The 17,603-nt window shown below is 44.6% G+C and overlaps 1 protein-coding gene across 7 annotated transcripts in view; it reads right to left on the bottom strand.

Annotated features, from left to right (window-relative positions):
• Positions 1-17,603, bottom strand: part of KIF6 (kinesin family member 6) — a 448,516-nt gene that overhangs the window by 23,473 nt on the left and 407,440 nt on the right. For all 7 annotated transcript variants that reach the window (XM_037842874.1, XM_037842876.1, XM_037842877.1 and 4 more), the window contains one exon: positions 17,179-17,229. In XM_037842874.1, the coding sequence (XP_037698802.1) occupies positions 17,179-17,229 (51 nt within the window). The remainder of the gene's footprint in view (positions 1-17,178; positions 17,230-17,603) is intronic.

Here is a 17,603-nt window from a genome sequence, read left to right as displayed (position 1 = left end):
GGGCAGAGTGTATCAGGGAGAGAACACTAAGTGCAAAGGGCCTGAGGTGCGAGCCTGTGTGGTGCATCCAGAGAACAGTGAGCAGGCTGGTGTGTCTGGAACGGATGGTAAGAAAAAGAGTTGTGGGAACTGAGGTCGATGGGAAAGCAGAGGCCGGGATATGCAGGACCTTGTGAGTCACAGTAGGCCTTGTAGACCTTGCAGGCTTTGCAAGTTGAGACTGGAGGATTTTGAGAAGAGGAATAGTGTGATTTATTCCTTTGATAACTAAGCCAAGTGGTTCTTTTCTGATCAAGACAAAGCTACTCCAAACTGAAGACTAGAGGTGGTGCCAGGCTGGTGTAAGCCTGTTGAAAGGATTTGGGAAGGGAAGCTGGGGCAAGGGACCTTGGGCAGCCAGAATGAGGGCACAGCATACCCCTAAGACAGAAGTGTTGTCAGTGTTGTCATGACAACTGAGTGGGCCTGTTGCCCAAGGTGATGTTTGCTTAGTGAAATGCATTGTAACCCTGCCAGAAGACAGCCCCTGGCTGCTTCAGATGCTTTCTGAGACTTGGCTTGTCAGTCCCCTCTGGACAGAAATAGGGGTTGGGAACTCAAAGTGAGCCAAACAAAAGCGACTGAACAAGAGCAGAGGGAGTGGGAGAGACTAAAAGGCTCTGTAGGTCGCCGTCCCCACTGGGACTCTGGCCAGGGACAGAACCTCCATGTCACCTGACAGGAGTCGGAGGGAGCCCTTCTTTCAAGGACAGGATTCTGGCTGCACAGGAGCACAGGGCTGTAGCCCTGAGTGGCCTATGAGTTACACTATTAATCTGAGGGACAGCTGGCTCCAAAGTAATACAAAAGCAAGAAAAAAGTGCTTCATTTCATTGGTAGTAGATCCAAATGTCCCCACTGAGGGAGGAGTCAAACAGTGACTGAAGCTTCAAGCCAGGGGGAGCACAGCTCCAGGTTGGCCTTATCTCCCAAGTTTCAGGTGTTTGGGAACTAGTGGTGCTAGAACAAGAGGGGGCTCTTGCTGGGAAGGCCAGCCAAGATGGGGGTCCTTGAATTCAACTGGCATTATGTCAGGGACACTGGAAAGATCTATCTTCTCTTCCCACTTCCCCATACCCTCCCCTCAAAAACAAAAACAAAAACAAAAACAAAAACAAAAAACCTGGAAGCCTCTCCTACACAGTTTTCCATGTCTGAAATATGCAGAATCTCATGTCTTTGGCTCAGTGGTTCTCACCTGGGAGTGCACATCAGAATCACTTAAGGAGCTTGTGAAACCACAGACACAGCTGGGCCCTACTCCAGATCGACTGCATTAGAATTTTCCAGATGGGGACTCTTGGCGCTTCTGATGGTCATCCTTGCTAAGAAACACGGCCTAAGGCTTTGAGCCTGGTTTAAATGCAAGCACTCCATGGAGGAGTTATTGAGAATGCAGGATCCAGCACATCCCTTCCAGAATTTTGTGGCTCAGGGGTTGGGAGCAAGGAAGACACTCTTTGTAGGGCTGGAGCTGCCTGCACTTTGTCCTTACAAGCGCTCAATAAAATCGAAATAATGATCTCCATCACATATGTGCTTGTGGTTCAGGTACTTCATATGTATTATCTTACAAAATCTTCACACTGCCTGCCCCACCCCAATACAGATGCAGGAACGGGGCTCTGACAAGTGAAGTATCTGTCCAGGACCACACTGCTGTAAGTGGATGTGGGGTGGGAACCCAGCTCAGTCTGACCTCAAAGCTGGCATTTTCTCTTTTGTAAGTGATTCCAATAATGAAGGAAGCCAGAGGCTAGGTCACTGAGTCGGTATTGATGTGCCCTTCGTTTTTAAATGTGATGCTCTTTTCCGTGAATGCCTTTCACATCTGCAGCCAGGGCTGAGAGAAAGCCTCAGTTTCTTCCTCAAGCGTTGGCCTATGAAGACTGCCCTTTACTAACTGGAACGCCTGCTGGGTGTGAGGAGCTGTTGTAACCACTGGAGTCTGAGTCAGGATTTGCCTGTGCACCACTCTCCAAATTCAGCCCACGGAATCCCCAGAGCCAGCCTGTTCTGTTTCCTTGGCCATGCATTATGCATCCTAAGGAAGGCAATGTTGAAATTTCCAACCATGCAGCAAAACCTGCAGGGCCCTGTGGGCTTCTGTAGTGCACAGGCTGTGAGGTCTGATGTGGCGAAGCACGGCCAGTGCCCTTTAAGGAAGGAGGCAGTGCGTCACATGGCTCTACCAGGACAGACAAGACTTGGGAGCCCAGGAGGCAACCAGCTGGTTGCCTCAGCCGTCCAACTAATGATTCATTTGCTGAACACCCACTCTGGGCCTCCTTGGGGCAAAACTGTCTCACAGAGCTTTAGATCACTCAGCCTCACCTTGTTTGAGAAGTCAAAGTGCCTGTTCTTACGGAGATTGATGATGTCAGTGGCTCAATTACCACAATGGTCAGCAGCTCAGAGGCAAGGATTCTGGCAATCAGACCATTTCCTGTTTAATGGCTCAAATTTATTGTCAGCTGGAGTAATCACACTCTGACAGGTGCTTAGTGCTGCCATCCATCTTGGCGTTGACTACGTAACACCTTGGCTGCCCCTGGCACGCTCAGTCCTAGGGGTGTGATGAATAGCCATGCAGACACAGGGCTGTGACTGATAATCTCAGGCACACTCGTGCCCATGAACCTAGGTCCTGCGCTCGCTGCCTCTACCTTCCCCACAAGCAGGATGGGCGTTCTCCAAGAGGAGAAACTCTCCATGTGCCTGCTGGGAGGCTGTCCACCCTCGCTTCCTGTATGACTAATTTCCCTTGCTTCTACTAGGGCCTCTCCACCCAAGATCAGGCCCTTGAGCTGCTGGCCTCTCTCACTTGGCATTTGTTCCTTCTCCCCCAATGTGTTCCCTGTGGAGGCTGCAGACCACACAGTCAGAGGGTCAATGTGCAGAGGGGTCAGTGCGGACTTGCAGGCAATATAAGGGAGACCCAAGGGGCTTACGTGATTCATAGAACAGACAATTCTAGTTGCATTAGGTGCTCTAGCCTGGCACAGATTCATTTGAAGGTCACTTCTGTTCCTCTTTCCAGTTCAAATGGGAGCTCACTCTTTCTCATCTGTTTCCACAGTTCTTTCCACTGGAACCCCAGATCCATTGTTGGGGTTGCAGTCAACATTTTTCTCATTGCAGCCACTCAGAGCCTGGCATGGGCGACCTCCGCTTCCAGCCTTCAAGATGTCCTCTCCCTCCCAGCCATCCCTCCAGATGCTGCTCCTGCCTACTTTCTAGCCCACTGTGATGTTTTTATTCCTCTATCTGAAGTGAGTGCATAGTTCTGAACTCAGGGGTTTCTCTCAAAGCCCTGAGTCCCTTGGCAATTCTACCTCCAGGCACATCAGCCTCACTCACCGGTGGTGGTCCCATGCCCCTTCTCAGTGGCTGTTCAGGGAGACATTAGTAGGAGCTCTGGCGTCCCTAAACCTAATTACATCTTTATCATGCTGGACCCAGGCAGTCTGGAGTGTTTTCTGGCCACATACAACTTTTGGGGGAGGACAGTTTTTCTCATGTCTGCAAGAGTGAGCATGGGCTTTCCTCCTGGAAAAACCTCTAATAATGATGGTTAGTGCTCTCGATGGATTCTTTCTGCCTGGCATATGAGGGAAATTTCAGGATTTTCAAGAATTGAGTTGAGGATGCTTAATAACACTGTCTCCTTTTCTTCACAATACCCAATACAAGTTGAAAAACTGACTGACAATTTGTAAATTAACCTGTTCCTTTGTCAATAAGTTATCAGATATTAGAGTCAAAAGTGAGTCCTGAGACAGACCACACAGTAGAACTGGCACATTTTCAAAGTAAGATGCCAAGAGCTGGCTAGACAAACAAAATACCCACATCCATGTTAGGAAGGGTCAAAAGACATTTCTGAAGAGAATTTCTTTAGAAAGAGCTAGTAGTTTGCCTTAAACCTTCTTTATCCCCCTCATTGGGGGTGGAGTGCGGGGAGGTGCTTTCCCCTCCTTCTAAGCTAGTGAAAGGGGCTTGAAAGTGACCACAGCAAAGCTTGATAAGAATTTTAGTGAGCCTGTGTGTCTGTTGGGGTGAGTCACAGTGGACTAATGTCTGATTTCCATTCTGGAAATCCAAAGGGTAGGAAATAGGCTGATGGTCTGCTGGGAGCATTCTCCTCGGCCAGACCATTCTCGTGGACTGGACATGTTTACCAGCACAGACGAGTCAGGTCAGGGTGATTTTAGATCAGTGGTGTGCTGGAAAAACAAAAGCCCTGATTTGTAATGTTTGCCCATTTTGTGGTGTAAATTTTGTGGTGTAAATGTCCCTACTGTGGAGCTGGGCAGAGGTGTGCACTCTTGGCTCCCACAAGCCGGTATGAATGGGCTCCAAGAACACCACTTAGTTCCTTCTCACTTAGCTCCATCCTATTTTTAGGAGGCCTTTAAAAGGCTGCATAAACTTTATTGTCCTCAGAGGCTGCTTTGCCTCTGAGCACAGGCTTTGTGAGCACAGGCTGTATCTATATGGTTGAGAAGAAACTGTCGGATTCCTATGACCTCACTTTGCCAGCCAAAATCTGGCTTGATGTGGCAGAGCCCTTCTTCAGCTGACCCAGTACTCCAGCTGTCCCTAAGGCAAGGAAACAGATGCTGGCTCCTGCTTCCCTCAAGTGTGGGGGGAGGGTTTTCAAACCCAGGACTGGAAACACAGTCTCTGTCCATGTTTTCTTAGTCTCTTTGTCCCTCACTGACCTGGGTCTTGAAATGTCCTCTCCCATCCCCCAGGTCTTCAAACAGAGGGGGTATTTCTCACTTGTTTGAGAAGTTTTAAAATCTGTGTCCTGGTGGGAGGGATCCTGTCTGCTGATTCTGTGCTTTTCCTGCATGGAGACTGAGAGACGGGGAGGAGAGAGGACTGGCTGGTCTGGGACGGAAGATTCCTACCTATATCAGGTCCTGTCTTTCTTCACTTCAGCATCTGCAGGGTCCTTCTCCAGTCTATATCCTCCTCCAGAGTTTCACACAATTCAGAATTGTCCTTTTTTCATTGAATCTCTGGAGAGGCGTTTTTAGTAGCTGTTTATGTTGCCATGTTGATGTCATCACTCCCTACTCTTAATTTTTTAGAAGAATTTGAACAAGATTAGTATTAATTCTTGGAATGATTGGTGGAGGTCACCTGTGAAGCCATCTGGTTCCGGGCTCTTCTTTTTTAGGAAGTTTTGGTGACTGCTTCAGTCTCTTTACTTGGGAATGGTTTGTTGAGGTCTTCTGTTTCTTCTAGGGTCAGTGTAGGTTGTTCATGTGTTTCTAGAAAATTGTCTGTTTCATCTAAGTTATCTAATTTTTTTGGCATACAGTTCAAAAGATCCTCTTATGATCATTTTTATTTCTATGGGGTCAGTAGTAATGCCCCCTCTCATTTTTGATTTTATTTATTTGCATCTTCTCTCTTTTTTTCTTTGTCCATCTAGCTAGTTTATAGATTCTAAAGAACCAACTTTTGGATTTGTTGTTGCCCTCTATTTTTCTTTTTCTTTCTTTCTCTCTATTTCATTTATCTCGGCTCTCATCTTTGTTACTTTCTTCTGCTTGCTTTGGATTCTGTTTGCTCTTCTTTTTCTATATTTTCTAGTTCTGAGGTTAAGTGTTTGATTTGAGATTTCTTCTTTTTTAATGAAAGCATTTACAACTGTAAATTTCCCTCTCAGCACTGCCTTTGCTGCATCCTGTGTTTTTTTTTTTTTTTAACAAAAAGATATTCACCTTTTTATTCATCAAAGAAGTGCAAATGAAAACAACAAACTGCATTACATTGCACCTGTCAGATTGGCAAAGATTTAAAAGGCTGATAATGGTCAGAGATGTGTGGAAACAGATAAGTTTGTGCCCTGCAGAGGGAGTAGAAGACTATAAACTTTCAGAGGCTTAGCTTGTAATCATACAGACGAACAGTTTAAATATGCAAATCCTTAGACTGCTGTCTCTCTTTCTGTGAATTTATCCTAAGGAAATAACTGACAAGTGTGAAAAAATGTGTATATAATGAAATGTTCATTGTAGTACTGTTTATGACAGCAAAGAAGATGTAATCAATCTAAATGTCCTTCAAGATGGGACTGATAAAATAAATTACAGTATAGCCATACAATATATACTAGGCAGATCTGGAGAAGGATATATGTACTACGTGGAAAGAGCAAAGGTATTATAATGTTATGTGACAAAAGCAGAGATACTAAAAATTACATATAGTACTAACCCATTGGTATAAAAAACTTTATATACATGTTTGTATTTATATGCATTAAAATTCTGGAAGTATATACATCATATTTAAGACAGTACCCTCTTTCTAGAGTACAGGAGGTATTTGCTTTTTACCTTATGTAATTTTGTATAGTTTGACATTTTATTACTAACATATTACTTTTGCAACAATAAAAAATAAGTTACTTTAAAAAAAAAAAGGGCTGCATAGAGGGGCAATGGGATTTTAGCAGAAAGAAACCTGGAGGTGGACTACAGGATGCCTGGGGGCTGCACACTGGACATATACTCTTTGCTCCTCCAAATCCACCCTCACCCTCCTTTATCTCCTCCACTCTGCTGAGTGCCCCATGGGCTCCCTTTCCTTCTGCCTCCCATTGGCCTCAGGCTATGGGGAACAAGTGATTGGAGGGAGGGAGGAGAGTGAGAATGGGGCATTTCTTCCCCCAGGAGCACTCTGCTGGGTGCCATGAACTTTCATGGCCAAAGCCTTTCCCTGACCTCAAGTTCCAATAACTTCTCACTGCTCCTGGCCCCTCAGGCCTAGAGGTGGCCATGCTGGCTGCCTTGCTGCTACTAGCTCTGATATACTGCACTCTCCTTTGTGTTCCCTACACCCGGCTCAAACAGGCCCTTTATTCAACGCTCTTCACATTACCTAATTTGAGTACTGCCATATGCTTCCTGCCAGTACCCTGAATGACACGGCTCCAAGGGGGTAAGCAACTGTCAAAATAAAGGGTATTCCTTCAAGTCAAGTGATTTGCCCATGAGGACCCCCAGGAACCCATGAGAAGGCCCCAAATGGGAGTCAGCTCTGAATATCTGCCAGGCTCAGAGAGCACGAAGCCATGTTACAACAATACCAAGTGCCAAGTGTGATCTTTACCAACTGCCTTTCCCCCCTTCCTTCTTCCTTCCAACCCCTTCTTTGGGAAGCTGAGCTTAGCAAGCTGAGGGAGGAAGTGAGAAAGAGAGAAGCAGCTGACCATCTCCCTTCCATTCTGACAGTTGGCCTTAGCTGGGAGAAGGGAGAGAACTCTCTTCAAATGAAATTAGAAGTCTTGAGGTTGCAGTTACAACAAAAGGACCAAATTTGTTGTTGTTCGTAATTAATAATGAATGACCAATTGAGTTATCAGGAGGCCCGATTTCCATTCAGGGGAAGGGGAGGAACTTTCCCTGCTGTGAGAATTTAAAGACGGGGAGAACAACTAACGAGTGGCCTCCACAATCTCTTCTTGTGTGATGTTCCACATGCCAGGCCCACCATCTGCAGCTGTCAAGTCCCCATTGGAAAATATCAGGCACCTGGAGAAGTTGGTAAATTTTCTGCTTTCACTTTTAAATAATATGATCCTGACATAACAGTAGCGAAAAGAATTAAGATTAATCAGAATTGAACTGGGGATTCACTTTTTACTACCACTTCTCACTTCTACTGTTACAATAATTCCACTGAAACAGTAATTTTTGTTCGACCTTGGAATCCTTGGAATCGAATCCTTCATAGATTTCTGGAAATTATTATAAACCATTTCAAACACCAAAGAGCTTAGAGAATGACATAAATAACATCCGTGTACCACCTCCATATTTTGAAAAATCTAAATAGCTTGCCAGAGTTGCTTGCATTCTTTTTTTTTCCTTAAATAGAACATGACAAAGTTAGTGGATGCCCCCTTTATGCCCTCTCCATCCCTTGCTTTAAACTCTCTCCCTGGAGATGGCACAATCCTCATGATGGTGCACAAACTTCCCCTTGTGACTTTATATTCTCATTCTATAGGTTTAGTGTCCTTAAACATTACTTAGCTATTTCTGGACCTAAGAACATAGGTATTCCCTTTGTAAATATTTGTCAGACTGTACATACTTTTTTTATGCATCTTTCTGTATTTATGTTATCTTTCCAATGAAATATAAAAATCCTCCCCTTACCCCAGTAAAGAGTGTCAAATTTTGGGAATTTACATAAATTGTGTCATTCCATGTATATCCTCAAGCAATTTTCTTTCAATCACCATTTTGATTTTGAGATTTATTCATATTCCTACGTGTAGATCTAGTTTATTCATTTAACATTCTCCATGGTGTTCTGTTGTATGGATATATCAAAGCTTATTTATTCTCTCCCCTATTGGGCACCTTTGGGTTGTCTCCTGTTTTCATTTTTCTTTGTTTGGCTATTTGCTTTGATAAAAACAACACTGTGATGAACATCTCCTTGGGCACGAATGTGATGCCTTCTCTGGTGTATGCTCCTAGGCATGGAGTTGCTTTACTAGATATTGCCGGATTCATTCCAAAATGGTTGTTCAGAGACTTTAAACACACAATTATCTTCTCCCCGCTTCTCTTTTCCCTCTTTTTTTAAAAAATGAAACCTGCTGTCCTTTGCTTTCTGGGTGTCACCTGCCCACAGCTCTGTCCTGAAGTATTGGCTCCTATATCTATAATATTGGATGAACCCCTGGCTCCTTTCAACAGCTCCCTCGTAGCTCCCCAAATTGACATTCGAGTTTTCAAAACGCCACTTAAAAATTTTTGTTGGTTGTTTAGAACACATAGTACCTGCCATTTGTATTTGAGTACAGTCAACCCTGTACTCAACTACCAACCCTGTTGGTAGGTCCTCTCCAAACTCTCCATCAATTTATTTGGGGAGGTGGGAAGTACTCACCCAGCTCCATGAAGCATGCAAAAGAGTTGCTCCTGGGAAACACCAACACCTTTTCCTGGGCTGAGGTTTGCCAAGAACAAATGTAATTTTTATCATATGTAAGGGAAAGAGGGGACAGATGGAGGGGCTGCTCACCAGCCATAATACATTCTAGTCTAGCAGATGAAGTCAAGCAGCTAGAATTTTGTCTTCTATATGTTTGGTCAAATGCCTAATTCATTCAAAGCAGCACAAAATGTTTCCACACATTTGTGATCAACAATCAAGTGCCTCCTATTAAAAGGAATAGATAACCCGTTCCTTCCTGGGGCCTGATTGAATTTTTGCTAAGAAGAGTGATTAATGGCGCCTATGAGCAATTTCAGCTAGAGAAGTGTTGCTGGTGGTGAGTGCGATTGTGGTGACTTCTACCAGCTAAGCCCCACTGTCTAGGCATTTGGTTTATTTGGTTCCTTGCACTCAGAGTCAGATTCCATGACAATTCGCTGAGCTTCTACTCTGATTTCAGTCACATCAAATGTATATCTCATTTGACACTCAAACTAGCCCTGTGGGACAGATGTTCTTCTGTTATGGATAAGGAAAGAGAAGTTCAGAAAGGTTAACAGACAAAGGTCACATGGCCAGCAAATGGCAGAGACAAGATTCAAGCAGGGGTCTCCTGATTCCAAGGAAAGTCTTCTTTCTATTAAATCACAGCTGAGTTCACGACTGGCACCAAGGCTGACACGTGGAGCCTCTTTTTTCTCCAGAATAGCTGGTGAGGGAGTTGGGAACTATTTAAAGAGTCTGGAGCTTTGGCAGTTGGGAGCTGGGCAGGGAAATGGGAGACGGGGTGGGGTGGAGGTGGGGACTCCTTCTTAACTTCCAGCCTCCAACTTAAGTCTGAAACTTTGGCCAAGGATCTCGTGTTTTTGAAGCCCTATATTCACACGATGGGGGAATGCAGCTGTGGATTAGAATTCAGTCAGGTGGTGAGACTTCATCCGTGGTCTTACAGAACTACTTGAGTTCTTCTGGAACCACCTTAGGTGACACCTCAACCTTATTCTAAAGGCTCAACATTTTTAGCATTCATTTATGATAGGATAAAAACATTGTTAAGCCATCCAAGCACTCACGTGTTTCCTCACTAAGGCGATCAGGGTTTCTTCAACATCTTAAGAAAGTCTGCAAGTCTGTTTACAAAGAGGTAAAGCTGTGGCACGTGACAGCTGAGAGGTGTTAGAGACTCACTTGTTCATTCAATGAGCAATTAGGGAAAGCCAGTTAATGGCCAGAAGCTGTGCCAGGCACTGGGGATTCCATTTGGTCCAGCCGCCTCATTTTACAGATGTTGGAACCTAGATACACCCTTTAGCTGGTGTCTGGTACATCTTTAAGGCAAAAATGTGATCACTTTAGATCTCAATGATTTATTCAGCAAACATTTATGGAGGACCTACTGTGCGCCAAGCACTGTGCTTGGTGATGGGGATATAAAGTGGCGGAAAGGGACATAAAGTGGGGAAAATGGATAAGAAAATAATTACTGTGCAATGTCAATGTGCTACATTCTATCATAGAGGAAGCCAAGATAGTTCTGAGGAAGGGAAGCTCATACTATCTGTCTGTGAAAATGTTTAAAACAGAGTCACAAGGTCTGAAGGAAGCTGCAGAATCCTTTCTTCAAACAAAAAGACAAAAATGACAAAAAGAGAAATAGAAATTGCTTTGGTTGAGCTGGAGGGGGTGAAATATCTGGGGTCCTGCTGTTTGCAGGCTGGTCCCCTTGCCCTTCGGGCCCACGAGGAACACCCAAGTTTCCACAGAGCCCAGTTGAAAACCACTGGGCCCGAAGATGCTGGCAGGTTCCCATCAGTTCTGGTGCAATCAAGTGGTTCCTCTCCATATGTGGAATTCCTGGTATCACACAGTGTCTAGATCATACCACATGCCCAGTAAAGGCTGTTGACTGAATGGATGATAATCTGCCTCTTTGCTTTCCCATAAATTCATTGTCCCCAGGTGAATTCCAAAAGGTATTTCAAGACTTGGTCTTAAATAATTTTACACCAAGTGTGGGAAAATGGCAACAGTCGAGGCCTTTCTTTGGAGAACAGCAGGGATGCCACAAGAGGTCACTGCAGGAATTCTGTTTGGGAGAGAAAGCTCTTTAGAGGACTCTAAGCTAGAACAATGCAGTCAAATGGGAGCAGTCAGCCTTGGGCTTTCTGCAACCTTTCTTGAGGATCCTGCAGGGGACCCAGGGTTAGGTAGTGCCCACCACCTATGGCCATCCAGGGGCCCTGCGTGGCATTGCAGCACAGTGGACCACTCCTGGGGGCTGATTTTCTCCAAGGAGATCTTTGCCCCTGGGGAGGTGAGAAGGGATGGAGGGAGGGGGACAGCAAGGAGGACCACTATCCAAGAGGCCAGTATTTTGGGGGAAGGGGGGGAATCTCAGACTCTGTTTGGAACCTGCCTATTTCCTATTACAGTGCCTGAAACATGCTATAAGTGGAGGAAGTGGGACTTTCCGGTAGGTTTTATTTTCATAGCAGTTGGGCTAAAGGATACATGCAGAGAGAGGTGTGCTGTTTTCCAGCATGGACTGCCTCCTCCATCTACCAAAGAACAAAATAATTGCCTGACCACTTACCCCAAGTGAACAGAACAGGCCAGCATGGGGTGCGGTCAGTCTCAGATACAGCTTGGCAATGCCCATGGCAGGTTTACTTGCAGATGGCCAGGAGAACTCGAGGGTCCTTCCTTGGCAGTGTGTGTACCCTGAGAAGATGGGATTCTTACTCCTGGGAAAAACCCAGCCCTGGTGCCAGATGAAGGACTGGGGTGGGTAGTGGTGGTGAGTGGGTTTGGGGGGTGGTTCACCAATTACTTACTCATCAATCAGCAAATGTTGAAGAACTTGAGTTACTGAGTGCCTGAGGGCTTTCTTTTTTTCCTAAAAGGCTTCTTTGATCAAGAATTCCTTACTCAAAAATGTTCCATGGCTCAACTATGTGGAAGATAAAAGCTCAGATTCAAGGCTCTTAATGAGTTGGTCCAACCTACCATTTTAGCCTTTTCCTCTAACTATTCAAATCAATCCCCCGAGAGAGTAGTTTCCCCCACCAAACACAGACACACAAACACATACAAAAACACATAATACACATTTCTCTCTCTCTCTCACACCACACACACACACACACACACACACACACACACACACACCAACTCCACACTCTTTTCTGTGGTTCTGAGTCCTGCCCATTCTTCAAGTCTCCTCTGTGACAATCCCCAGGGGACACTCGCCCCCAGTAACTTCCCAAAGCTCTGATGGTCTGTCCTTCTCACCTGAAACACTTCACATGTGGCTTGGTAGTGCAGTGAATTTTTAAATTTTAACCACAGGCACTTGTTAGAGTTTTGATTGTGATCTAAACAAGATGCAGTCTCTGATCAAATACTGTTTCAGAAGAGGTATTTGCGAGAGAGGCCATAGCCCACCTTCATAGGGCTGGTTCCTCTCTGTCTTATTCCTGCTCTGTGCAGTCAACAGAAAGCAGAGTACCTGGCTCATATTATCTCGGCTGCTCACATAAATACTTTCAGTGAATTATGCTTTAATGTCAGGTCTTTTGCTTTTATGGAGGGTCGATACAAGAATCATCTGGTTGAACAACATTTCAATATCCTTTGTAAAACTGCAGATGAAGACATCATTCACTGGGTCACTCAGCATCCTTTATACAAGGATCCACACAATAAATTCTGACTTGTGTTTGGTTCCGGGAAGAAATTCTATTTTTGCAGATAAATTAGTTACCTTGCTCCCTGTTGTCCGGAAATGAAAACTGTGTAACTCTGGGTGCCTCTTGTTCTGTTTAGTGGCTAGTTAAGAGAGAGCCAAATTTATTGCCCGTTTGTTGTAATTTGCTTAGTTGTCAGATCCAAAGGGACTTACTCCTTCTACTTCCTTTAGATGGACTTATTTTATGTCTAAATGTCTCATTGTACTTTTGCAAGATGTATGAGTCTGGAAGTCATCAGGGGAAGCATTCATTTGTTTATTGATTAACACCTGTTTATCGCCATGCTGGCTGCTAGGTACACGACAATGAATTCTACTGGACAAAGCTTTCAAGGGGCCCACATTTCAGGGTGGAGGATAGCGATAGTAATAAATAATTTAAAACAAGGTTAGCACTCTAGGAGAGATGAGTGAGGCTGGAGGACAAAGGAGGTGTTAGGGAAGACTGTGTGGAGGAGGTCAGGGTCAAATTGATTTAATGGCTACAGTGGAAAGAAGACAGTGAATACAAATTATGCATGTAAGCCTGAAACTTAAAATGGAGTTATCTTTTTATGTCCCCTCATCCTGGCTAGACTGGAAACTCTGAGGGCAAGCACCGGGTTTATGCCCCTCTGTGGATTTTATGGTGCCCGGCAAAGTGCCAAGGGCAGTGCAGTGTAGCAGAGGGAGCCCAGGCTGCTTGGGTTTATATCCTTAGCTGGGTGATAGTTGACAGGTTTCCTTGATCCCTCTGGGGATTAACTGTAAAGTGGGAATAAGAGTAGCATCTACTTCAGGAGTTGTGAGCATTAAAGAAGAAAATACACAGAAAGAGCTTAGAGTTAAGCCTGGCACACGGTAAAGTGCTCCAGAAATGTTTGCTGATTAGTCTCCACTGCCTTATCAGTAATGCTCAACCATTTACAGCAGCTAGCACAAACAAGTTGTAAAAACACACAACTGAATTCTGCAAAGCACTCTCAACCCAGCTAGCTAAATCTAGTTAAATTAGTATCCATTCCAAATGATGTTAAAATGAAAAATAACATTGCTTCTTGTTTTCCTGAAACAGTGTGTGGGAGTAGGTGCTACTTTAAATCCAACAGTAACTTTCTTAAATTTGTTAATGATGTAGCTAGAACTGGTCTGTTCATGGCTCATCAAAAGAGCCCCCAGCATCCCCAGCCCAGCTCTGACCGTCACGTCCAGGGTTCACTGGGTCATTGTTTCTCTGGCCTCACTTCTGACTTTGGTGGTTTCCCTGCCCACTGACTTTCAAGAGGAGGCAGTGGTGGATGTTCGTGTCTCCTGATACACTGTGGATAATCAGTATGAGTGCATATTCTCAGTAATGAAGAGAGTTATAATCTGGATTTTCAGCCAGGAAGGGCAGTGGAAGTCCTCACAAGAGCACATGCACAGAGCTGGCCTTTTACATGGCAACTTATTCCATATAATTCCAGTACTTATTTCTGTATTCCAGTAGTGTGCTGCTAGTAAATATTTAACAACCAGCTCTCTGAGAAAAAGAAAAAGAAAAAAAAAAGGGCCCGATTTGCAAGCTTTGCCAATTTCTGTGGTGTAAATACTCTCACAATGACTGCTTTCACTGACATGGAGTTGGGAAGACAGCATATGGTTAGATAGCATTTCCATCATGCAGATGCAATGGGTATAAACAACCTCAAGAGCACAGATAATAGGGAAATGTAGAAAACTAATTAGGAAATAATGAACTTTGAGTATTTATTACTTCACTCAATTTAATGGTATTACTTATTTAATGGTAAGTTGATACAATTTAATTTTAACAATGGCTGTGTTTAACAACTGGCTTCCAAAATTCCTGAACCTTTATCAATAGGCTCTCATGATACGGTATGAACAGGCTCTAGCACACCCCTGGATATGGCTTCCCGTCATCAACTTACAATCTTTTTTAACTGATCCCTCTCACATCACCACTAAAGTTTTGTTCCTTTGGAATACAGCGTTGCCTTTATACAAATTTCCTTGGGTACTCTTCTACTCATACAAATAGAAACACATTCATGTGCAAAATATATGAGAAAACCTCTCCTGCTCATATTTCTCATTGCACTTCCTTCTCCCTCCAGAATAACAAAACAAATCACCTACACTCTCATGTAGACTTAGGAACACGTATGCAAGAGAAAGAAAAAAACAAAAGGCATACTTAAAATGGAGGGTGAGGGAAAGTGAAGAAGAGAAGAAGTAGATAAAACCGAATAAAAAGGGGGAAGGGAACACAAAACAAACAAAATAACAAAGAAATGGAAGGGTGGAGGCAATGGCATATACAGTAATTGCTTTATTACTACATCTGAAGTCAAAATTCCAGAACATCAGGGAATCTAAATATACTGAATGAGTCGCTTTTGGTCTTACAGGAGTGCTATGTCCCAGTCTTCAGCCAAATGCTAGCTTGAAGGGTGAGGGTTAAGAGGAAACAGCCTATAAACAACCTGTTCCATTGAGAGGTTCTCTCCACAAGAATTCCTATCTGAAATCGGCCCCATGAGCACTGGCAGGTTCTGAATCTCTGTCAGACAACCTCTTGAGGAGTCTGGATGGCAACGTGGTATTTAACCTCAAAACGGGAGTTGTTAACTCGTATTCTCTAACAGGCATAGTACGCTTTTAAAATAAATATGTCTTTCAAAGGTTCTGTGTTAGGCTTCCAACCCAAGTGCTTTCTGTTTGACATTTGCTGGATTACTTCAGGCAAAGCTAGGCTCACCAGAACCTGACACCTGCTGCAATTCAGAAGAAGGTTCTCAGCGAGATGAGCAGAGGAATTAGGGAGGCCAGTTTACTTTTGCTTCAGAGTGGTGTGTTCACGAAATGATGAGGTCTGTAAAATGTTTGTGTGGCCCAAAGCCTGTGATTGAAAACATGCAGCAGCTTTCCAAAGACCCAGTGAGTGTGACCACCCCAGCTGGCGGGACCAGTCCCTGGGAGGGTAGGGATTCATGGCAGAGACGACAGGGCACCTTTTGTCCTGAAAGCCCATGGAAATGGTTTTCCAGCCTCTAATGAAAATATCCCCTGGTGTGTTCTGAGGGGTCTTTTCCATATCATTGTGTCTATTTAACCAGCATCATGAAGGCTGCAGAAGAGGTCAGATGTTTCAGACCTCAGGGGTGATTCTGATTCCACACCGGGTGAGCTGCTCGGAGCCAGGACTGGAGGGAAGTTACCTTGGCACAGCTTCCCAATAGAGGCCACTCCGCCCTTCCCAAGCCCAGCCCTGTGAGGTAGGGCTCGGGGGAGCCCTGGCTCTTTGTCGGAGAAGGCGCTTGGAAGTCTTAGCTCCGAGTGTATGCCCAAGTCTCTGGCAATGGGAGGACAGGCCTGGTGGGTTTACCCCACTCCTTGGTCCTGGGGCCAATCGTGGGAAGGTTAGAGCTCCAGTGTGTCTCAGGCTTCTTTGTTCTACATTTCTGATGTCCTATGGAGTTATTTCTATGTGATTATTATTGAAACCAAACAACCAACTTTCCTAATAATCTAAGTTACTTGGGTCAAATAAATTATCCTAGTGACGTTAGGGAATCTCTTCCATTTCCCCACCCTTGGTCCTGGATGCTGGCTTTCTCCAATTTACAGGTCCACTCCAGGGGCCAGGCCATCTTGAAGCAAACCCTCTTGTTTGGAATATAGTGGGAGAAGCAATGAAGGGCTCCAGCCTTCCTGGGAGCTGCACTCTCCTCCCAGGTGACTTCTGTGGGCCATTTTCTGCAGATGTCCTCTATTAGAGAAGGTGCCAAGCAATTCTTGGAGCATGACCATGCTGGTTTAGTGTTTGCCTCACTAAGTACTGAAGTGGGTACATCATAGTTTATCGTGAGCGGTAAATAGTATGGGGCTAAGAGCACCAAGTTTGGACTCAGAGAGAACTGGTTCAAATCCTAGTTTCAACATTCACTAGCCATGTGACCTTGGGAAAGTCATTGAATTGCCTTCATCTGGTAAATGCACTTACTGAAAGGCTGTTCTGAGGTCAAAGGAGACCCTGACCCTAAAGCGCTGCACAGAGACCATTCAGTGAACAAGAGCTGTTGTCTTCATCAACTGTTGCTATCACGATCAGTTAGGAGTGGCTCTAGGAAGCTCAGAGTAGTGCCCTGAGGAGCTGGGACACAGAGGGGTGAATTTAGGTTGGGATGTGTGGACGAAACGGTCAGGAGGATGGAAGGGTGTGATGCTGACAGCCAGGAGCTAGCAGGCAGACAGGGTGGGGGAAAACGGTCCCACAGACCGGGGCATCCAAAGAATGCCGCACTGTGGCAAACCCTGCCTTCCTGAACCTTTTTGAGGATTTTAAATGGATTATCTTTTAAATGGGCTTAGTGAAAAACCAGGTGAGCTTGTATTACCTTTTGTGTCTCCCTGCAGACTCACTTTGTACCCACCTATAGCTACTTGCTGCATATGCCGTTGGGTGATTTCTTCTTTCAGGTGACCTGTTAAAGATATAAAGGAAAACCACCAGTGAGTTTCCACTGTGCTGGAGGAAGACCTCAGCCTCAGAAGCAGGTGAAAAACTAAAGGAAAAAAAAAGGTGGATTAAGGGAGACCAAAGGGAGCACAGCTACCAGAAGAAGAGGTGCAAAAGCCTGGGCCCTGGCACATCAATCTTTGGCTTCAATCATCTTTTGACTCGATTTTCTTGGTCTGTCACTCACAACCTTTGCTAGTGTCTGCATCTCTGAAATAGTTCTTTCTGTTTATTACTAATGAAGAGGGAGCAGGACTTGATCTTTTTCTAATCTACAGTGCCGCTTTTAAATTCATTTCTTTCTTTAAGCTATTTGAAACCATGTCAGATTAAAAAAGA

The sequence above is a fragment of the Choloepus didactylus genome, chromosome 7 (assembly GCF_015220235.1).
Source record: "Choloepus didactylus isolate mChoDid1 chromosome 7, mChoDid1.pri, whole genome shotgun sequence".
Lineage (NCBI taxonomy): Eukaryota > Metazoa > Chordata > Mammalia > Pilosa > Megalonychidae > Choloepus > Choloepus didactylus.
Note: the sequence above shows the minus strand (reverse complement) of the source record. Positions and strands in the feature narration are given on the sequence as shown.